A 22864-nucleotide genomic window follows, 5' to 3' on the forward strand; every position below is an offset into this window, starting at 1 on the left:
TGTCCAACTTAAGGGTTCAACTGAACACTGCTGAAAAAGAGAATATTTGTTCAGTCACGGTACACCGGCTGAGTTTAATTTCTGTCTTTTTTAGTATTGTAGTAAAGTTTGCTCTGCCTTTTTTGCCATTTCTTTTCTGCCTTACGCCAGGACATAAATGGAATAGTAAATATAGCAGGAGCCCCAGGGGTACCACAGCCCCCCGGAGGTGTAAGCAAGGCGACTAAGTGCAACAGGAATGAAGGAGCTACGGGCAACTGGTTCCTCCTGAGGGGCTGACAGATGCTGATACTGACAGATCGAGAGAGTGATTATTCAGAGCTTAGGAGATGAACTAGTGCTTGTGTTTGCTGGCTCCCCCGGCAGCCGAATCACTCCCAATCACACCTCCATAAATCACGCGCACATATCCTGGCACCGTTTGAAAACAGCACCAAAGGTGGTCTTGCTGATGAAGGAGTTGTTATCATGAAAGGGAGCCATCAGTGACCACAAGAGCAATGCACTGTGTCAAGAAAACAGAAATGGCGTGTGCCGTCTTGACACTGAAGGTCTTTATGCTCAACTATGAATTGTTGCTCACATCTTTTTTTGGTCGACAGCCTTTCATGTCTATTTTAGGGAGTAACACATTCAAGCATTTTGGTCTTTTCAGCTTTGACTGAATTGAGAAAGTGTCTTTAATCACAGCACCAAGCAGGACTGTGGATGTGGATCGTATCACTGCCACTTTTAATATTAATTTTGAGTGATATTTGTGTTCAATTAAAATTATTTCATTCACGTAGACTTTCTCACAGCTTAGTGACGTGCCTGATTTTTTTTATAGCCTCTTCTCTCTTCTGACAGAAACAAACATGTCTCTCCTGTTCAAAGCGCTTCAAGTGTCATTGAGGATGTAAACAAATAACCTGGCAGTTCACATCATCTTAAGCTAGAGCTCAAACTAGTAATTCATATTAATGCAAAAATCCTGCTGGTTCAGTTTAAGACAACGTACTACATCTTATTTATTATTTTATGTAAATATTACTACATTATATTTGCATTTAAAAAAAAATCACCAGGGTAGACAATGGCACATTCACTGCTGAAGGTCCACTTTTGTCAATAAGAAAATGTTTCAGTTGGGGCACACGTGTCTTTGGACACTACTTTTGTGTGGCGTCATGTTTTATGCATTTCATTTTCAAGGTAGTCTATGCAAAATAGTTAACCTCCAGTTTCAAATGGCCTTTTGGGCTAATATAACCAAAAAGTGTTTGCTTTCAGAGCAACCTCCGCTCCTCCCTCCCTCCCTAAAAGAAAAAAAGAAAAGAAATCCATGGAAAGCCATTGGTTTTGCTCATATACGGGGCACCACAGAGGAAGTAACAGTATAACAAATCAAACCAATGGACCCCCATCAAACCTACATTTTTTCCAGCCCATCTTAAGTAATTTTGCCTTCCCTGCATAACATGTTAATACTCTTAAAAGCCAAAATAACAACTTCCTAAAAGTCAAATAATATAATTGCTCAGTATCATTGCAACATTCACACATGACAATGTTAATTGTTTAATACAAGACACATTTGATCCATATCATCAGGATTGAAATTGAAAAAGAATAGACTTTTTGTTGTGTATGCCGAACACGCATATTGTGGGAGGGAGGTCTGACCTTGGCCACTTTCAGCTGCAGCGTGAATGAAGACAAAAGGATGATAATGATTGTAATGACAGTATTTATTCCTTTGTACCACATTCAGAATCAGTCATTCAGACTAGTATGGTCATGCATTTTATCTTGCATATCTTTATGTTTACCTGCATGTTCAACTGTATCTGATTCTAGTAATTAACCCAATGGAAAAAAAAACAAAACAATTATTCTGCTTTCCAGTGTTAAAAATCAATCTAAATTGTGATTGTGATTTCTTATCCCCTGAGCTCAGACATTTTAATATATTGCACCTGCTTTAAAACTGTCTTGAATGTACAAGACAAGAAGATCCCATGAACATAATGATGTGAGTTACATTGTAAGTCCCCATTAAGACTGCAAAGCCAAGACGAATAAACTCAATGATGTGCTCCGATGAACTATCAAACAATTCAGCAGTTTGAAATATTGCCCCCTTAAGCAGAAAGCAACAGTTTCAAAGCACTGTTGTCATGTCAATGATTGGCCAGGGAACAAAGTGTTAACAACAGATTTCTTTGTCACGGAAAAGCATTAAACTGTTTCATTGCGCTGTCATTCGAAAGCAATTTAGGAAGCAGCAGGATCTCATTATTACATCAATTTAATTCCAATTAGAAGAAATGAATCAAATTATTCTTTTCATAGCATGTGGCAGAATAAATAGATGAGTGAATGCGACTGATAGATAACCACGTCATATAAGCAAATTGATTTCATTTTCTCTTTCTGATTTACTCCTTTTGTAAATGAGGAAAAAAAGGTCAAAAAATAAATTAACAGCAAATATCAGTTTTTCAACAGTTTTTTTAATAATCAGAAATTAATTCTGCGTTTTATTAAATTGTAATTTAATTACCCTTTTTGATAACCTATTTTAAATACAGACATTCATCAGATATTAACACAGAATGAACACTGCAGTATCATAGCACATTGTGGTTTAAATTTGTGGGCATATTGAAACAAGGAACCTAAGAGTCTAATGAAAGTCTTCCACAAAATTAGCATTTATATTCAGCAGATACTCCATGTACTATCAATGGCTGAAATCCACTTGAAAAAAAAAAAAAAAAATCATTTCCAAGTTTACTCTTACCTAACAGGCCCAAGACCTTAGCCTAGCCATCACCAAACTGTGTTAGGTTACAGTATATTCATAGTGTCAGTGTTGGAATTGAAAGATATATTTATTAGACTGAATATCAATTTGTGTTGTATATTTTACAACAAATAGATATGTGAACACTGTTTGTAGCAACAGAGTCTGATAGCTGTTCACATACACATAACCACACACCTTCTTGTATGCTGTTCTTGTCCATTTTGCATCAATCCATCAACCATGTGCACATATTGGCAATTTAAAGTTGGTGACTATGAACACAGACAGCCTGTGGAATCCAGGACCTTCTCTCTTTACCCCATATGTGTATATAGTTTTTCAACATGTATTCTAAAAATGGTGTGAGTTTTATTATGATATCTCCTTCACTGAAATATAAAGTTATACCAACAATCTAGCATTTTTTTGATTATCAAATCATCATCTGTAGTCTTGAAGGCAGCTGTGAAAAGTTTGTTGTTTCCTTCTTCATAGAATTACAGGCTGCGGTCAGCTTGAGTTTGTGTAAGTAGTACATTCCAGGCTCCAATGTGAAGCTTAAGCAAGTTTTCACAGCAGCAAAGAGGTATCAGCAATATTCCTCCCTCTCTGACCACAGACCACCTCTACTTTCCACTGTTTGTCAGAAGTGGAAAATTACTTATTGCTACTGTGCTTCAGTCATATGTACTTTGATGTTACCAAGTAGTGACGGCCAAGTTAGGTTCTGTTTCACGCTGCAGAAATCAACCACATCACTGCTCTGATATGATGTTGAATACCTGAAAATGTAGTCGCCACTCTCTTTCCTAACTGAACGGTGTGTGAAATTTATTGGACTGAGCATTTTCGACAGGAGTGAAAAGAGGATTTTGTGCTTTTATTGAGTATAGCCTAACTTAGTTGCTTCGTTGTAGGTGCATGAACTGCCAGTTTCAACTGGGAATTTTTTTTGCAGGTCCTAAAGCCATCAATATTTAAGAAGTAAGAAAAAAATTCTCTGTACTCTCTGTGCATTGAAAATGACTCCATAAAGGGCAGCCCTACGTTATTATAAGCTTCTTCTCGTTTACAGAAAGTAATCCCCTTGCTACTGGAATTCCTTTTGCAGCAGGTCTTGATTGTATTCTAAAGTTATTCCAGCCAGCTCTGGTAATTGCACATTAAGATAACTCCAATCCACAGTGTGAGTGAGCCAAAGAATCAGACCACAGCTAAATATCATACATGTCTTTGGTTAGCTGAGGTTAGTTTTAATGGGAGTAAGTCTTATTTCATTAGTTTCATTAGTTCAAAGGATCTATAGTAACCTCTCACGTACAGTGTATACATTCAGACAACATGCTTTCACTGTTGAAGAGGTGGCTTTATTAAGCCAGACTTAAAGAGTCTATATAATTTTGATCAAATAGCAGCTGTGGCTGCACTGCTGATCGATATCCTAGGCTGTGTAAGCCTAGGATATTGATCAGTTTAGGATCCAGCATCCAATTGAATCTAGTCCTTTGTGACCAAGACACTAACCTCACACTTTCTTTATATTGATGTCTGCCTGTGGTTTGATTACTTTGTGTTCCTTTTTCTTCTGTTCATGAATAAAGCAATCATGGAGGTTAAGTGAATAGCTTTGAATTTTGCTTGATTGCAAGCTGCCAGATGGCTGCAATTTAAATCATCTTTTTTTTTTGCTTCAGTTTTTAATGAAAATGCCCTCTCCATGTGTCTTTTCTTGGTTGCAGGCCAGTGGGGTCATTGTATCGGGGAGGAGTGTGGTTCTGGCGGAGTTCAAACCAGAACAATATGGTGTGTCCACACGGAGGGCTGGACAACCCACCACTCTCACTGTCATCACATCCACAAGCCTGAGAGCAGACGCCACTGCTTTAAGGTCTGCGATTGGCACCAGGACCTCTTTGAGTGGGAACTGTCTGAGTGGGGGGGGTGCGTTCTTGTCCCTTTCTTTTCCAATGAGCTTAAGCTGAGGACGGCTGAGTGTGTTACAGCACAGCATGGTATCCAGAGGCGCAAAGTCAATTGTGTACGTACTTCAAACCGCACCACAGTCACCTCGAGGATATGTGAGTTCTTTTCCCAGAAACCGCCTATGGAGCAGGCATGCCTCATCCCCTGTCCCCAGGACTGTGTGGTTTCAGACTTCACCTCCTGGTCAAGCTGCAGCAAGACCTGTGGCATTGGCCTGCAGCATCGGACTCGACATGTCCTGGCCACACCAATGTTTGGAGGGGAAAACTGCCCCAATCTGACTGAGACCAGGACTTGTTCTGGCCCTGTTGACTGCCCTGCTGGGGAGGGCGAGTACCAGTACAGCCTTAAAGTAGGGGCCTGGAGTGAGTGCAGACTACCACATCATAAGGATACCATGTTAAGTGGTAGGACCACCGTGGACTTCAGCATCAGCTCCAAAGAGAACAATACAGTCACATTGCACACACAGACATCTCACCACCACTCCCATCCCAACCACCAACATCAGCACCAGCACCAGCACCGCCATCTCCACGCCCACAACAAGTACCCCATGTCATGGGAACTAGAGGTGGGCTACCAGACACGACAAGTCCGCTGCACACAGAGCGATGGCAAGAATGCTATGCTGAGGTAAGCCAATTACGAGTGCTGTAAGGCACTGCACCTACTGTGAGACTGAAAACCTAAGATGAATAGATGAGAAATAAGCACACAGTGAAAAATGAGGTATTTCTTAAGGTCCAAAACAAACCTGAGATAAATATGAAAGCAAGGTGGCTGTGGATAAAAAGTGCTGGTTTGTAGTTTGTACAGATAATCAGATTTGTCTTGCATCACTTCTGAGGTGAAATCTAAATAGTGCCCAGTAGCTGTCTGTCAGGTGAAATGGTTTTAATAGAGTTGATTTTATGGTTCTTCCAAACTCGTGTTGTGTTGTAACTTGAGAGGGACCAGATCAATGGTCACCCCCGTTCATGATCCCAGTGGGTCTTTTCTACAAGCTGAGGTGTATTCAGTGAAATAAAATGTTTTTTTTATTGATAGTGGTTTTTTTATTCAATTATAAATAGATTATGTTAGAGATATTGTTTCACCAGCATATTAGCATGGCAGTGAGGCACTATTGTGGTAAATGTCAAGTGCTGCTCCCCTCCTGTCCCTGCCGTTTGAGCTAGCTCTGGTATTTGGATTTGATAAGAATGGATTTTTTCTGCTCCCACACAAGGCAATCACACACACACACACACACACACACACAGACACACACACACACACACACACTCCCACACACATATGCATACCTACACATACAGTAATAAACACTCTATTTTCTGTTCTTCAAGGAGAGAGAAAATCATTACATGTATACACTATTGACTAGATGCCACTATGCCGTCTACCTGACGTAAAGTGACACCATTAGCTGACTCTTTAGATCAATCAGTGACTGCCATTTATAGAAACCATTGTATCAAAAACCAAAACCCAATAGCATCCTCTTTAATTTTTTGATATTGCTAAGTATCATGCCAGTTTTGTTTGTCCTGTGCCATTTGACTGCAGGGGCTTAAAATTAGGTGTCTTGTTCTGGGTTTGCATATTATTAGTCCCGGCAATGCAGGTTCAGTGGCTTTATGGCTTGACTGTGGAGGGACCATTTACTGTACGGTGACTGATTAGCATGGTATTTACTCAGAACTGGGATTGGAGCTCTTGAATATAGATTTCCCACCTGAGTTCTGCTTCATTCTATTTTTCTAATTACACCCTAATTACAAAGTAAAATTCTAAAATGAGCATTGTACTCACATCTTAATAACCTAACTAATTAAATTGTCCAAATTAAACAATGGAAACTATAATTGCATGACTAATCCACTTGTTTTATATTTTTAAGTGAGCATATCAGCTCTTTGTAACATTTCTGTAAAAGGCTTACTTAATGTCTTAGACCTGTGTCATTATGATGTATAATAGCTCTTGTACATGCCATCATGTACTGAAGGAGTGGCAGCTGCAAAGGTCATCTTTTTAACAGTCAATCAAGATATCCACATGTAGGTTTTCTAAGTAGATGGTATTTTTCACAATGGTGTCTACCTTTCTTAAAAAAAGCTGTCCGCTCATCTATTTAAATCCAAACCACACATCTCATCTGTCATACTTGTGCTCCACTCACTCCCACTCTCTGTAACCTTATTCTCTAAAGGTATATTATGACAGTTTACTTGATGCGTCATTAATGTATAATTTTCGTGTTTGCTGTATTCTCTTTTTTTTCCCACCGTCACTGTAATTTCTCTGTCTTCTCAATCTGCAGTCTCTGTACCAAGGACAGTTCCCCCCTGACCTTCCAGGCATGTGTGATGCCAAAAGAGTGCCAGACATCTGATTGGTCATCTTGGAGTACCTGCTCTAAGACCTGCCGGTCCACCGACCTGTCTCCTGGTTACCGCCTCCGGTCACGGATCATGACGCAGATCTCAGTCGGCGGGGGTAAACGTTGTCCTGCCCTTGAGGAAAAAGAAGCTTGCAACATCATTGGAGATTTACTTCCAAACTGCCCCAGGTAATCCTTAATAGTGATGATTGTCATCTCATTTTGGGATCACAGTCCTCAGACACAGAAGTTCTGTTCATGTGTAATTTCCCGATGCAGATGTTTATGAATAAAATGTCAATTGGTGATTTTTAATTTAGCTTCTCTGGGTGTTTTCACCTGAACGATTATGAGAGAAAGCCTAGAGGCTTCAAATAGGAATGATTTCACTAATAAATTATTTGCACATTTTTTGTTTGTTTGTTTTGTCATTACCTCAATTATCTTCTGACACTCAAAATAACCTCATGAAGCATTAGGGGTTCCGGACTCAATGGACATGACATGCAAGGCAACCATTGTTTGACAGAACCTCATTGTTTCAGGGATGTATGAGTTAAGATAGGCTTTGGCTAATATTACATGCAGTAAACAAAGCAGTCAATAGAGAATTATTTCCCCTGCTGGTAGATTTTGTTTTATTTGCTAAATCTACATGGAGTGCCTCAGAGCAGAGGATTTACATGATTAGGGAAAACTCATTACGGAAATTAAGCATTTGATAGATTACTACAGGCTGTTGTTTTGGTAAACTCCTCGAATATTGTTGCTTTCTGCACCACTGCATTTTTCATAGTTGAAACCAAACATTTGTTCAGAAGTTTTGAAATCAAAATAATCATGCATCGCCTCCCCTGACATATTTTGAGAGAGGATCTTGCCAGAGACTGCTCTCGCTAATTTGTCTTTCGCATTGTGTGGTTGCTGTGTGTATACTGATATTTGATACTGATATCCTGTTCAAGTACAGTAATTTAACCATTTGTTTTGGATGATCTGAAGTTTTCGTCCTGAAAATAGACAAATGTGACAGGAGTATACTTCCTAAGACATATTAAACAGCCACTTCAACATTGACTCAATTTAACTTTGTGCTTGTTAACATTATTTATGTATTTGTGTAACTGTGTGTGTGTGTGCTCTGTCAGGTATGTGTGGAGAACCACTGATTGGGGTGAATGTCGCATTGCTCCCTTACTGAGCAAGCAGCACCAGCGGCTGGCTAACATCAGTACTCTGTGCGGAGGGGGGATCCAGACCAGGAAGATCTACTGTGTTCAAGTCCCTGATGACTCAGCACCACATCACAGGAAGGAGGGTAAGAAAAGCCAGCTTCATCACAGTAGACCCAGGGCATGCTCGAAGCACATGGTTAGTCAAGAGATTCATGGAGCACATTAGTGTGTCTTCAGAGTTGTGTGCTGTGAAAATGAACAAGACAAAAAATCTATAGCTATGCTAGGGGCCCCATGAGGCAGTAATACTCACACCAAAAAATAATTGAGCTTGACATTGAACCCCAAATTACTCCCGACGAGCAAGGCTGCTCCAAGTCTGAATGAGTGAATGAGAGGCATTGTAAAGTGCCACATAAAAAAGCGCACCTCTTACTATGACAATAGATAGACAACAGCCTTATTCATATTATTTTTAGCTCCTTTGTATATTTTTTGTTTAATATTGTTGTATGTTAGTGTATTTTTCTGTGTACAATGAGCCTCTCATAACTAATTGCCCCTATTGGGATTAATAAAGATGTTTTGAGTTAGATTTTTTTAGTTTGAATGTCAGCTGTCGAATCCATCCACATCAGCCATCCACCCTGACCCCCTCCCTGTGCTGACTCTGTCGCTTTATGGTAACATCATCTCATTTCATCCATTGCTCTTGTCATAATTACTGAGAGGGCTTTATCACTGGACTGTAAATAACCCTGTTGGGACATTTGCGTTTGAAATGTTGTTTTTCAAAAAACAGGATCAGTTGTTTCTGTCGCTGTGATTTCTTTGTGCCATGAATATTCACAGCAAATTTCAGTGGGTTTATGTTTTAAGCATCAATTCATGAACTAAAAGGGACATTAACTAGAAAGTACAAATTTGATTTGCAATTTACTAACACTATTTCTAAAACACCGCCTGAAAAAAACAGAAAGGAAAAACCTGATCGGTTGACTCACTTAATCTGTTAGGCAGCAGCCCACTATGCAGAAGAGAAAAAAAAACACACTGCATATATAATGTTGATTAGAAATATTGCAGTTTATCCAAAAACAACGCAACTGTCTTCTACAGAAGATCCTTCACAGACACAAATTTAAAAATTCTTCCTCAAAATAAATGTCCATGAATCATCTCTATTATCATTATCATCATCATCTCAATTATTGGCAGCTGAACTACAGAATAAAACAAAAATATCGCTTGTTGTTACGGGTAAATTATGGACTGTATTTATATAACACTTTTCTAGTCTTCCGACCACTCAAAGCGCTTTTACACTACATGTGAACATTCACACACACATTCATACACTGATGGCAGAGATTGCCATGCAAGGTGCCATCCAGCTCATTGGGAGGATCTTATCATTCACACACACACACACACACACACACACACACACACACACACACACACACACACACACACACACACACACACACACACACACACACACACACACACACACACACACACACACACACACATTTACACACATCATTTAGGAGCAATTTGGAGTTCAGTGTCTTGCCCAAGAACACTTCGACATGTGGACTGGAGGAGCTGGGAATCAAACCGCCGATCTTCCGATTAGTGGATGACAGCTCTCCCTCCTGAGCCACAGCTGCCCTGGGAGGGTAATAACTTCAGACTTCTAATATAATAACAGCAATTCTGTTTCATCAGAACTCTAATTTGGTTTTTGATAACAGGAAACTGAGCATCTTTGTGAAAGTGCACTTGGAGTGCACTGAAGAAATCTTAAAAGATATTGGGAAAAATAACAGCTAGAGCCATCAGTACTTCCAGGCAAAGCCATTATTATGACTCACCTGATCTGTTAGGCAGCAGCAGCTCACTATGCAGAAGACAGTGCTGCATACACTGCATACATAATGTTGATAAGAAATATTGCAGTTTATCCAAAACCAAAGCAACTGTCTTTTACAGAAAATCCGTCACAGACACAAATTAGATTCCTTATATCATCTCTATTATCATCATCATCTCTATTAATGGCAGCTGAAATACAAATAATAATAATATAATAATAGTAATAAACTGTAGTTACAAAGTTACAAAGTTATAAAATGCTTCACAAGGCAGCAAAATACACAAATCATACAATAATTGCATTATAAAAGAGAACAATTAACACAAATCATTTCAATGTAGAGGAAAAAAGAACAGACAACCCATATGTAAAGGAAATTAAATTCAAGGAAAATTAAAACTCAATTGAAATCAAATAATATCAGGAAAGGCCCTCCAATAAAGATAAGAGATAAGAGTTTTAAGAAGGGACTTATAGAATATAATATAATACATCAATACTTGTTGTTATGGGGGGAGGGAAATAACATCTGACCTTTAATAAAATAACAGCAATTTTGTTTTATCAGAACTTTAATTTCATTTTTGGGTAACAGAAAAATCTCTTCTGAGCATCTTTGTGAAAGTGCTCATCTTGGAGTGCACTGAAGAAATCTTAAATATATATTTGAAATCACTGGCTAGGGACAACACTAATTCCAGGCAAAGCCCTTATTATTGTCCACTTCTCACCCCCGCACTGTATATGTGTTTGGAGTTCAGACTAAAACATCAGCACATATGCTTGTTTCTGAATTTTAGGAGAAAGGAAAACTAACTGAGAAATGAAATATGACTGGTTGATATTGGTCATCACACGATCTTGGCACAATATTTCACATGATTCCTAAGACACTAGTGGAAATGTCACTGAAAACTCTACAAGATACAGTAGCTCATATTTTGTAAACTTTACCACTATAATGCAATAAAGGAAAGAATGGGCATTTATAGTTATAGTTTTATGAAGTCAAATATCTCAAGCAGACTTGCAGGGCAATGTGCTTTTGCACTGAATCAAATATGCTGTATCAGACATAGTATGAAAAAGGTGACCATACTTTAAACATTCAGTGAAACCTCATCATTCCTCCCCTATGAGTTGTACTCATTTTATTATGCGTTACCATGCAGGTTAAGCACACTGCAACAAAATGTAAACAGATAGCATATTGTAATACATTTAATCAATGTAGAGAATAGAAGTTAGAAAGGAATAAAGGAAGTAAGAACGAGAGGGAACATCTAATGTTGTGTTTTGTGACGGAGAGACGTTGCTGATATCCAGTAGACTATAAGCTTGGTGTGGAGATGGTAATGATGCATTCAGACTGCTGCTTTCTAATTTTTTTAATCCCTCGTACCGTCCTCGCATTACACAGGTAAGGTGGACTTCAAGGTAGAAAAAATTAAGCTATCTCAGAGTAGGGAAAACTCAGAGGATAGTAATTGATCGCACCTGAAGTCTGTCTTAATCTACATCATAATTGCAATTGACTGTCAGAACAATTGTTTTGATAAAGAGAGAAAATTGTTTGTTGCCTTGAATATTGAAAATTGATGTAACAAAAGCTACAGTATTGAATATTTGGTTTGTCCAGTATTAAACATGTTATTCTCCAGCTGCTTGTGTTTAGATAATACAGAACTTTGGCTTCTTTTGTTGACAAAAAAAAAAGGTTTTGTAGAAAAAGAATCATGTTTCTCGACCCCCAAAATGAATTATCAAACATTGTTTCAAATCAGTACCAAAACTGCTTTTGGCACTGGTATCCAGACAAATGATTCTCAGCCCTATTTAATACTGTATATAAATAAATTATACAGCCATTTATACAAAACATATGTGGTTTTGTAAAGTATGAATGTATTAAAAAAAATGTCTCCTTCCGGCTTTGTAATTACATAGTTCAGCCATAACATTGAAACCGCCTGCGTAATATTATGTGTATTTGTGCCACAAAAACAGCTCTGACCTGTCAATTCATGGACTCAAAAGGACATCTGAGGGGTTTCCTTTGTTATCTGGCACCAAGACGCTGGCAGCAGATCCTTTAAATCCTGCAGATTGTGAAGTGGGGTCTCCATGTATCAAAACTTATTTTCCGCAGTTCAGTCAGATTGAGATCTGGGGAACTTAAAGGCTAAGGAAACACCTTCAACAGGGAATACCGTTGCCATGAAGGAGGGTACTTGGTCAGCAGCATTGTTTGTTTGTTAGTTTTCAAAGTAAGACCCAAGGTTTCCCGGCAGAACATTGCTCACGGCATTACACTGCCTCTGCTGGCTTTCATTTTTCCCATTGTTCATCCTGGTGCAATCTTCTCCCCAGGTAAACAATGCACATATGCACCTGACCATCCACACGATGTTAAAGAAAACATGATTCATCAGACTAGGCCACCCTCTTTCATTGGTTCAGTTCTGATGCTCACATACCCAATGTAGTTGCTTTCGGCTGTGGACAGATGTCAGCATGGTTACTCTGACCAGTCTCCGATTACCAGCCCCATACACAGCAAGCTGCAGTGCACTGTTTGTTTTGACACCTGTCTTTTATAGCCAGCATTAACTTTTTCAGCAATTTGTGCAACAGAAGCACTTCTGAGGTATCGGATCAGATGGTCTAGCCTTCACTGCCCATGTGCATCAATGAGCCTTGGATGCCCATGACCCTGTTGAAGGTTCATTGGTTGTCATTCCTTAAACCACTTTTGAATGCTCTGAACCAATCATCTAGCCATCACAATTTGTAACTTTTTTCAAAGTCACTCAGATTCTTATACTTGCCCATTTTTCCTGCTTCCAACACATCAACTTCAAGAACTGACTGTTTAATGCTGTCTAATATATCCCACCGCTTGACAGGTGCCATTTTAAGGAGATAATCATTGTTATTCACTTAGCCTGTCAGTGGTTTTAATGTTTTGGCTGATCAGTATAAATCCATAATAACATGGATGAAAACATATCGCTAAATTGTTCATGACACAAGATGTGGTGCCAATAGCAGAAATGTAAGATTTATACATAGATTTCATTGCGAGTGTGAGTGTGTGTGTGTGTGTGTGTGTGTGTGTGTGTGTGTGTGTGTGTGTGTGTGTGTGTGTGTGTGTGTGTGTGTGTATGTGTTAACTCTGCATGTCAAAATGTAGGATTCATACACGATATGATCTCTCTTTAAATGCAAAATAATCATGTTGAGTTTGTGGGATGAGATTATTTGATATTATGTATTTGTTGTAATGTTCTCGGGGACCTCCCCTGCACTAAATCCGCTTAGCTGGCAGTGATCTCTGAGTTATTAGAGAACAGTAAGTCTTTGTGTTTTATATATCTCTCAGCCATGAATTGAGCCTGGATCTTGTGCTGGTGGTTAAATTGACTATTTCCTTAAGGTTTCCTTTTAGTTAGGCGTCCTCCGTTGTCATGGCTACAATAATAAGCACAGGGTTAAGGTTAGGAGACAGCTGTAGTTGTGTTTTTTTTTTGTTTTGTTTCCTGACTCACAGTGGTTGGAAATGGAAAAAAAAAAATTTAAACTCACTCTCACACTCCTTTGTTCAGAAGTGGTGGCTTTGCCCTCATGCTACTCAGTCTTTCTTATTATTATTCCAAACAAAATGCTGTTTCTGCAGCTAGAAAATAACACCAATCACTTGTTTTGTAGTGGATTTTTTTCCATGGAAAGAACATATATTAGAAGTTTACAATAAACACCTAAAAACGTTCATGAGGTTGCTCTAGGATGAATCACAATGGTATGGTATAACTCTTCAAAATGTCATAGACTTTTCCATCATCACTTGTGTTAACAAAGCAGAATCAACACATGTACTCAGATTTTTTCTAATGATAAGCAAAAGTAAATTAATAAAGTGAATTACTTTTGGTAAAAACATGAATCTGAGAGAGAGATGGGAGGGAAAAATCAGTCATAACCATCATTCAAAATTTGGTGTCAGGAACGTCACCATCACAGAGGCAACCAATGTTTCTGTGTGTTCATGAACACCAGATGGCTGTGATTAAAAAAAACAAACAAAAAAACAATTTTGTAAAATGTCAATTAAACAAAACAAAAGCTTTACAATTGTGAAATTAATCAAAAAACTATGGGAACATGCATAGCATGTACTTAATTTATCTATTTAATTAAGCACAGTGGGTCGTTTTAACAGTAATGGCTTTAAACTATGATTTTGCCTCTGCAAATCCCACCCTTTCCCGTCTAATAAATATCACCACAAATTATAACATATTAATTCTGCCTCTATCTTTTTTCATAGTGTGTATGATGAATCCTTTGTGGCTTCATGTCAGAGCTGAGGCAGTGGCACTTTAACTCACCAGATGTGTACAGAGAAATGCTAACAGATCAGAGGTGTATTTGGACAGTGAATATTTTAGAGTATAGAATATCAATGAAGGCAGCTCTTTGAACCAATGGACGCGTAGGACGAAGATCAATACATCAACTGCAATGTTTACCTTGACATGACCTGCACAGCTTCAGCTAATGTAAACGGGTGTGGCTGTGTATCTTCTATATGGACTTCTCTTGCTCTGGTAATGTGAAAAACATTGTGCTCCTGTTGGGATGTCTACTGCAGTAACACAATTGTCAAACACAGGAAATAACAATTTAGGGAACAAAGCAAAAATGTGTGTGTCACGCACTTTACCAATGTGTTAAAGCAAGCATCTCATTTTTTATAAAGTACTTCAAACACCATGTAAATTACATTTAGCAAGAACACAAAATGCAGGAGGGACATGTAGTGGATTTCTCTTTGGGCCCTTGTTTAAATGGATATTTGACGCTCAATGATATGTGGAGGTGTATCAAAATGAATTATTAGATTGAATAAAAATCCCTTTATTGTGGACAGGCCAAAATACCCTCTCTTTCTGTCTGAGGGACTAACGTCAGGGTCTGTTACAGGTGGCTGAGCTTTCTGTGATCTACAAATGATGCCAGCCATGCTTAGCAGTGAATTGGTTATACCGTGTCTTGCCTTGATATCTCACTGTTCAGTTCCTGTTTACTCCCTTAGCTGGCTGCTGCCCTTCATTTAATATTCTCGTGAGCCAGACATGAGATGAGAAGAACAATTTTCCCTCTGTTCTTTCTATTCCCTCCTTTTTGTAAAATCCACAGTAAGCTTTGCTAAATCTATCTGCTTCTCACACGCATTGTACACAACTTGAAGCTGTAACCTACACCAATGAACACACTACTGCCTTCCCAGTCATAACTAAACTACATCCATACTTCAATCTGATGACACTGATGCTCTTGATACTAATACTTGACATATGCAATCACCCACACACCCCACTGCTGCCTGTGTGTGACCAAGCTTGACTTAAACCTGATTTATCCCTGCCTGTGTCCCTTTGTTTGTTCAGTGTCCAGGCCTGTGAATGCCAGGTTGTGTGCTGTTGAAGAGCCCCCCTTGGCCGTTCAGCACTGCTCCATCCCCTGCCAGCACCGCTGCCTGCTCTCTCAGTGGTCAAACTGGGGTGCCTGCCTGCCTGACAACTGCAAAGAACCACAGGGAAAGAAAGGTATGATGGAGTAAATTGAATATGAGTGTAAATATGCTTTTGGCTTTTGAAAGATTTGGAATAAGAGTCAACAGTTGTTTGTTATTGGTGAGAGTGGTTTAAAATCCAAACAATATTTGTTCTAGAAAACTGTCGTAAAGAAAGATCCTCGTGGGTCACCTCTCAGTTACAATTTCTATCACAATCATGAAGTCAAACTTGAAAAATGACTGACCTGTTAACAATAACTATGCAAGAGAAGAAAAAAAAATAGTGATGATGATTGCTTTGGTCATTTAATTTTTTTTCCAAGTACAAGACGCATATGTAATGTAAATATATATATATATATATATATATATATATAACTACAGTAACAATGTGAAATTAGCAGCCTGAAGGGGTAAAAATACATGTTCCAAGCACTAAAAACGGAAAAAAAAGTCACCAGCAAGCTAGTGTGCAAATTAAATAAGAAAATGATAGCTGCAATAACGACCTTATAAAAAGTAGATTTGAGTCTTCTCAGAAATGCCAGAAAAATTGTTCCAAGATGACAGATGGATGGAAATAAGGATGGACACAGACTATCCAAAAAGATACTACAAGATAGCTACTGTAGCTAACAAGCTGATGTGACTTAAAATTGAAAATTAGACAGATGGGCCAGTGGTGATATCATTAATACTCAGTCAAAAAAAAGTCCACGGTTGAATTCCAATGCAGATAGCCATTTTATACATTGACAATCAGCTGTTCACAGCAACTGTTCCAGCAATTGAAACAATAGCTAATTGATCAACAAAGGGTTTGACAATAACCTGAAAGCGATTACGTATGTACATGTTTTCAATTTAGCATTGGACCATGTTTTGAATGCTTAAACAATACATTGTCTAGTGCTGTGGCAACATTGAAAGACTGAAAGAGAGAGAGCGGTATTGTGGCTGTCAGAGGCGAACACATAAAATGACAGCGAAAGAGAGCGATGTTGTCAGAGCAGGAGAGAGAGGCAGCATATGTTTGAATCATAAATCGTTTGTTGATAAGTGGCTGGCTGAGAGGAAGTGTGTTCTGAAAAAAGGCAATATATGTATAAACCACAGCTGACTAAAGTCAGAAAGAGAGCACACTTGTTGTTAAGCTCTCAGTCTCCAGAAGGGTGAAAAGAGTATCCGCAGATAAGATGCTTCCTATCTCTGTGTTTGTATGCTTATGTGGGGAGAGTGTGTGTGTGTGTGGTGCCAGAATGAGTTTTGAAGTGGGAGGACATCCACCTTTGGATGACATAATAATCCTGATTTCACAGATGTTTCAGCTATAACTCTAATGTTACCTATCTCACCTTGTAAATGGTCACATAGTTTAATAATGTTAAACAACAGCATTTTACTAAAATGTGTTGTGAGAATAAGATATGAGACGCTACTTTTGCTGAAAAGAAAGTTTGGAAAAGAGGCTAAAATGAGCCCTGCTAAACGGATATGTCATTCATGAAAAGGAAGAATATTAAGTTATAACTGATGAGTTAGATGTGTGTTAGAGGTCTGCAGAAGCCTGGTGTCATTTTCAGGTGATTTAATGAAGGTAAACACATTGAACAGCTGTACATAATGGCACTGTGATCTGGTGTGGCACTTCTCAGACGCTGCTGGTTTATCAACATGTCAGTCCTCTGGCCTCAGACGCTGCAGGGATTTAATGAACTAAAGTAGAATCTTTTCATACAGTATAAATAGCCACGGTCAGCAGACATTGTAAGAATCACCCACATTCATTCACAAATCAATTCTGATACTTTATCCACCTTAAATGTTATTTTCTGTGCTGATTTGGTTGGAGAGTGTTGAATTGAAATAACTTCAAGAATTAGTCCATTATTGTAGCACATTTGCAGTATTTAGTTTGCTCTTTTTTTGGTAAAATCTCCAAGTGGCAGTGGAGGGAGCTAGAGCGGAGGGAGCTGTGGCAGCTAGAGAAAGATGTCTAAAACCCATTTTCTACAAAAACACCAACATCTCCCTTTGCGTTGCCTATTTCCGTGTCTCTTCCCAGCAGTTCACCATGCACCATGCACCATGCAGTGCTGGCATGATAATACCACAGATGAGCAAAGCAAATTTTAAGGTCAAGAAATAACCAAACTGTCTGCGTGCTGCTTGCACTGGTCATTGCGTTATCATGAAAAATATGATAATGCAATGACGTAATGTTGTAGTTGGCAGTAAAATTATTTAAACTAGCCTGAATTGGCAGCCATTATAGACTACCCATGGTCCTCATTATGATTTAAAGATCCAACATCTTAGAGAAGGCTTAGACATTATCGCTATGACTGTAATACCTGGTTTAGATGTTACCACTTTATTACAGTAACACCAGAAGGTAGGGGGAACAAAAAATCTTGTTGTGCCCCCTGTTCTGCTGGCAGTGGAGTTTGTTTTTGTACTCAAGTATACAGCACGCTCGTCCCGTCTGAATGTGCTTGTCTTTTTGCACAGGTGAATGTAAGTCATGTCTCACTGCTTTAGAGAAGCTACACAATGTGTTTGGAGTGTAGTGTGTGTGTTTCTGTCAGTGTGCTAAAGCTGTTAGTGTGCAAGTGCTGTGCTAAAAAGGCAGCATGACCTCGTCCCTGCCGTGAGTAAATGTGCATGAAAGCCCCCCAGGGAGCGACTGAAGTGTGGATTGTTCGGGTCAGTGCCCACACTCTCCAGTACTGGATCTCTATGGGATGAGCCAGCTTCTCTCACAGGCAGTGTCATTAATATATTTCCAGGCATAGAAAACACAGCATCTGCTGTTTTGCACATAGTTCTCTTGTGGCATACTGTCTTTTGATGGCATTCATGAAGACTCAGAGCTCATAGCAAACAGAGAATGAAACCAATAGAATATCCCTAGCAGTGAGATCTGTTGCCTGTGAAGCAATGAACACTTATTGAGGAGTAAGGCATATGATCCAAGTGGTTTGCCTGTGGTTCTTGCTCCCATTGAATGTGCACTTAGCCTTTATGTTTCACAACAGAATAAACTGTGATCCGTCTCTAACCGAAAGGCCCGCGGGATCCCACCGTTCAGGTAGAGGAGCCAGCTACCCAAGATGCTTATGCTGGACCAGCTTTGCTCTCCGGAAAATTACAAATTTAAATTGCCTCTCAGTGTGTGCTTTTCACGTTTTTTATGTTATCTCGGCTTATCACATTTTGCAGCCATGTGGGAAAATGAATTGAACACGGATGGTTACTGGATAGAATTTTAGTGATGCCTCTACTTCAATTCACAGAACTGGAGAGAGGGGTATTTCTGAACAACAGTGAGCTGAAAATCGCTGGATGGCCTTTGTTTCCCTGAAATGAACCTGATATGACCAAGAAACCTTTCAATTATTAATATCCATGGGGGCATGCCCACGTCAAATTGTTTTTTGTGGGTTGGATGTGAGCTGAAGCAAGTGCTCTGTGCAATGCAGTAATCGATCCACAGTCTTTTTGCTCTTCAAGAGCACGATTGGGTTGGACCGCTCAGATCAGACTCCTGAACTAGTGCCTCACACCAACAGATGGTTGGTGGATGTAATTTGTAGAGTCCTGGGGTTACACAGTTCCACCTGTGGAGGGAGAGAGTTTGGAACCTTTCTGCCGAGTGTCAGAGCTGTGGTAAAATGAGAAAAAAAAACTGCTGCTGCTCAAGTATCAAGGAAATATACTGCAGAGAAATACTGTTTTTTTAATCTTACCATACTTTTCAATCTACAAACACATTTTTCTTTGTCATCTGGAAATTTGAAGAACTCAGTAGTCAATAGAGACTTTAAATTAGATGATGAGCTTAGTTGAAAACGTTTTTATGAGGAAATACATTATTAAAAAAATCAATGTACATGTCTATGTTTGAGTAATATTGTATAATTGCCTTAATGATAATGATTATGTCAAAATGTTGATCATGTTATTGGACAGTTTGCTAATTGCAGTTTTGAACCAAATTCAGGGCCATTTACTGTTCATGTTACGTCTCCTTTTAGATTTTTCCTTACCATTAAATATAGAAAGTGTAATCCGACAATGTGTTTGTGGATCAAATATAACAGCATCAGTAACACTTAAGGGAAACCATGTATTAAGGGAAACCAAGCGGAAAGTACATTGTCAAAAGCTGGCAATTTAGGGTGATGTAGTAATTCAGTGGTCTAAGATACCACTTCACTGTGCAAGTAAATTGGAAGAAGTATTTTAGGTGCAAAATATGGGAGGAAGGAATGAAAATGTATATAAAAAGCTGCTACACCTTATTTATTGCCAACTGTCTGGGAATTATATGCAAAATCTAATGTCAGCATGCGTAAAATCTGTGGCACAGTTTTATTGGACACACACAGAGGCAGAGAGATGCTAGCAAGGTCCAAACGAGTGAGTGAATTTTGGCTCTTCATAGCAATAATTCAGACAAATGAAATGCTTTAGTGACAGCAGTGAATAATATTGTAGCAAATTATATGATGCACTTTATAGGAGCTCTGTTCAGCATGACAACAACACAAGACAAAACTCCTGCAAAGCAACAGCTTGGCCTTTCTCACACTTGTTCTCCTACTGCATTTCCTGGCCTACTGTTTGAATATGGATTTTTTTCTTACTTTTAATGGCTCACAGCAGTCTGTCTAGTGATATCTCCAGTAGTCTGATATAATGGAATTATCCATTTAAATGCTTATTAAGAGGCCCTGTTTTTATCTGTTTACAGCAATAATTTATTCAAAGAACTAAAAATCTCCCACATTGATCTTTCATAGCTCCATGAGGCCATGTTAATTCAATAGCTGATGTTTTTGTTGGACTGATAACAGAGCTGTTTTCAAATAATACTTCCTCACACATATTTAGAAAAAAACATAATTGCACTTATACAAGCATCTTCTCCTCAACCTATATTTTAAGTTCAGCAGCAGAGACCATTTTCATGCACTCTGTTGCCTTCCAGGCATGCACAAAAACAGCACAGCATCACATTTTCTAAATTAAACCTACGTTAGACACTCAGGTAAATTGCAGCTAAGCTCATTATCTTTATAAATTGGGAAAAAAACTGGTAGCAATATAAAGTTTCGTGCCCCTGATGATAATTTACTATTGGTACAATGCATCCACAGTGTTCCCAGTTTGGATATGAGGAGGCCATGCAGGTATACTACTGTATGACGACACATGGGAGACTTCCACTATTATTTCAAACTTCAAATCTTTTCTGATTATTCCCCTGGCTCTAATCTTTGCAATCACTGCTTTTCTTTTTTGAGCAAAAATAGCAAACTCCTGAACAATCATAACTTTTGCTATTGAACATGCAGGCAAAACGTTGTTATTTTCGACCCTCAGATGCAATTAGCCCTAGTGCTCAATTTTAGTCATATTGTATCTAAAGAATTTGGATGTATATGTTTAATTCTTACCAACCAATGTTCTCTATATGTATTTCAATTATACTGTATATTGCAGTGAACAAATGCCATGAGATGTACAAATGCCATATTGTACAATGCCTTTTCTAACCTAAGGTCTAAACAAAATGTTGCTATGGGGATTTTTTTTTTTAGTGATAATAACAAACAACAATCAATAATGAAACCAGAGCAAAACAATGGAACTTGACAACTGCCATAAACAGCGTAACATGAAAGCATTGTGTCAAGTATCAAGCAAAAGGAGGGATTACTGTGGTAAAACATTTTCTTAATGATTTCAGCTTTTTTTTTTTTTTTTGTGGAAAGAATGTAAGAATACAGTATTATGGTTTAACACCTTAAAACAACTAAATGCTGGGCTTTATCTAGAGACTATCAATTTCCACTGGTCCTTTAATCAGAGAAGGACCAGTGGAATTGTAAGATTTAGTGGCATCTCGCAGTGAACTGAATAAATATATCGTTATGATGGACATTTCATTTAAACACTTTAAGAAATGATTCATGGGGGTTAGTGAGTAACTCTCTTAAAATAAAGAACTTGTTCAGTATAAAAAATGTCTTGCGTATGTTTAGCATGTTTTACCTATATTGATTTTGAATAAACCTTTTTGCCGTGGCAATTAAATTGGCGCAACTTGCATATCTGGCAAGCATCCTTTAAAAGCCGAGAACAAGAATGAATTTGCCTGGACTTGTTTTGCTGCGAAGACTGCACCTGTCACAAGAGAAAGGACTGGGAGAAACCAGGTTTTCGCATGGAATATCATTTACGGTTAAAGTTATTTGGTGAGTAAGTGTTTTTGCTTTGTTTAATTCATATGTGTATCAGCATGCAGTGCAAGAAATCATTTTTACACAAGACTAAAATTGAAATTATAGCTTGTCCTGAGATTATTTGGTGGTAAAGTTAGTAGACGTTAAAGCTAGCTAGTGTCTTCAATGTAGTCTTTTTTAATGTTCCGTTTAACAGTTACAGTGGCAGCCAAATTCTGTTTATTGGCACTGAACTTCTGTAGAGTTAGTCGTAACTGCAAAGGTAAAATAATAAGTGTATTTAATTAAAAAGGTTTGAAGTTTCAAACAGAACTTTGCTTAGCTTTTTTAATTAATTGGATCTCTAAATTGAAAATACACCAAGAAAGACTGATCTCTTAAAGCATTACAGACTTAGACATGGCCATAGTGGACTTTCTCCCTTATCTTTACTGGGAGTGTTATTGCTCATATAAAACATGGGGCAGCCTGTAAACCCATCTGTTAAAAAAGCCATTCCACCCATGAGATAGTCACACACACCAGTCCTGTCTTTTTAATGTCCATGTTGCTTTTTAAACAGTATTGAAAATGACTCTTTCAAAACTTCATGGAACATTTCCTGGAAACATACCTCTCACTTACTGGATGGCTTCAAGCCTGAAATTGGCAAAGGTATGTTAATCCTTTAAATGTAGGGAACCATTGTGTTGTTGAGGAGGATACGGAGGGTGCAGTGAGCAAAAACCCTGAAGATGACAAATGAGTTAATTATCTAACCTAAATAAAGTTTGACAGAGCTCCATCTAAGTTGTCAAATAGCCCTGGTGGTTTACCAG

The 22864-nt window shown here is 38.5% G+C and overlaps 1 protein-coding gene across 1 annotated transcript in view; it reads left to right on the plus strand.

Annotated features, from left to right (window-relative positions):
- Nucleotides 1–22864, plus strand: part of thsd7ba (thrombospondin, type I, domain containing 7Ba) — a 141517-nt gene that overhangs the window by 27918 nt on the left and 90735 nt on the right. The window contains exons 2-5 of the mRNA XM_062431751.1: nucleotides 4531–5410; nucleotides 7101–7349; nucleotides 8309–8478; nucleotides 15668–15826. Of these exons, the coding sequence (XP_062287735.1) occupies nucleotides 4531–5410; nucleotides 7101–7349; nucleotides 8309–8478; nucleotides 15668–15826 (1458 nt within the window). The remainder of the gene's footprint in view (nucleotides 1–4530; nucleotides 5411–7100; nucleotides 7350–8308; nucleotides 8479–15667; nucleotides 15827–22864) is intronic.

This window comes from Scomber scombrus, chromosome 13 (assembly GCF_963691925.1).
Source record: "Scomber scombrus chromosome 13, fScoSco1.1, whole genome shotgun sequence".
In the NCBI taxonomy this organism is placed as follows: domain Eukaryota; kingdom Metazoa; phylum Chordata; class Actinopteri; order Scombriformes; family Scombridae; genus Scomber; species Scomber scombrus.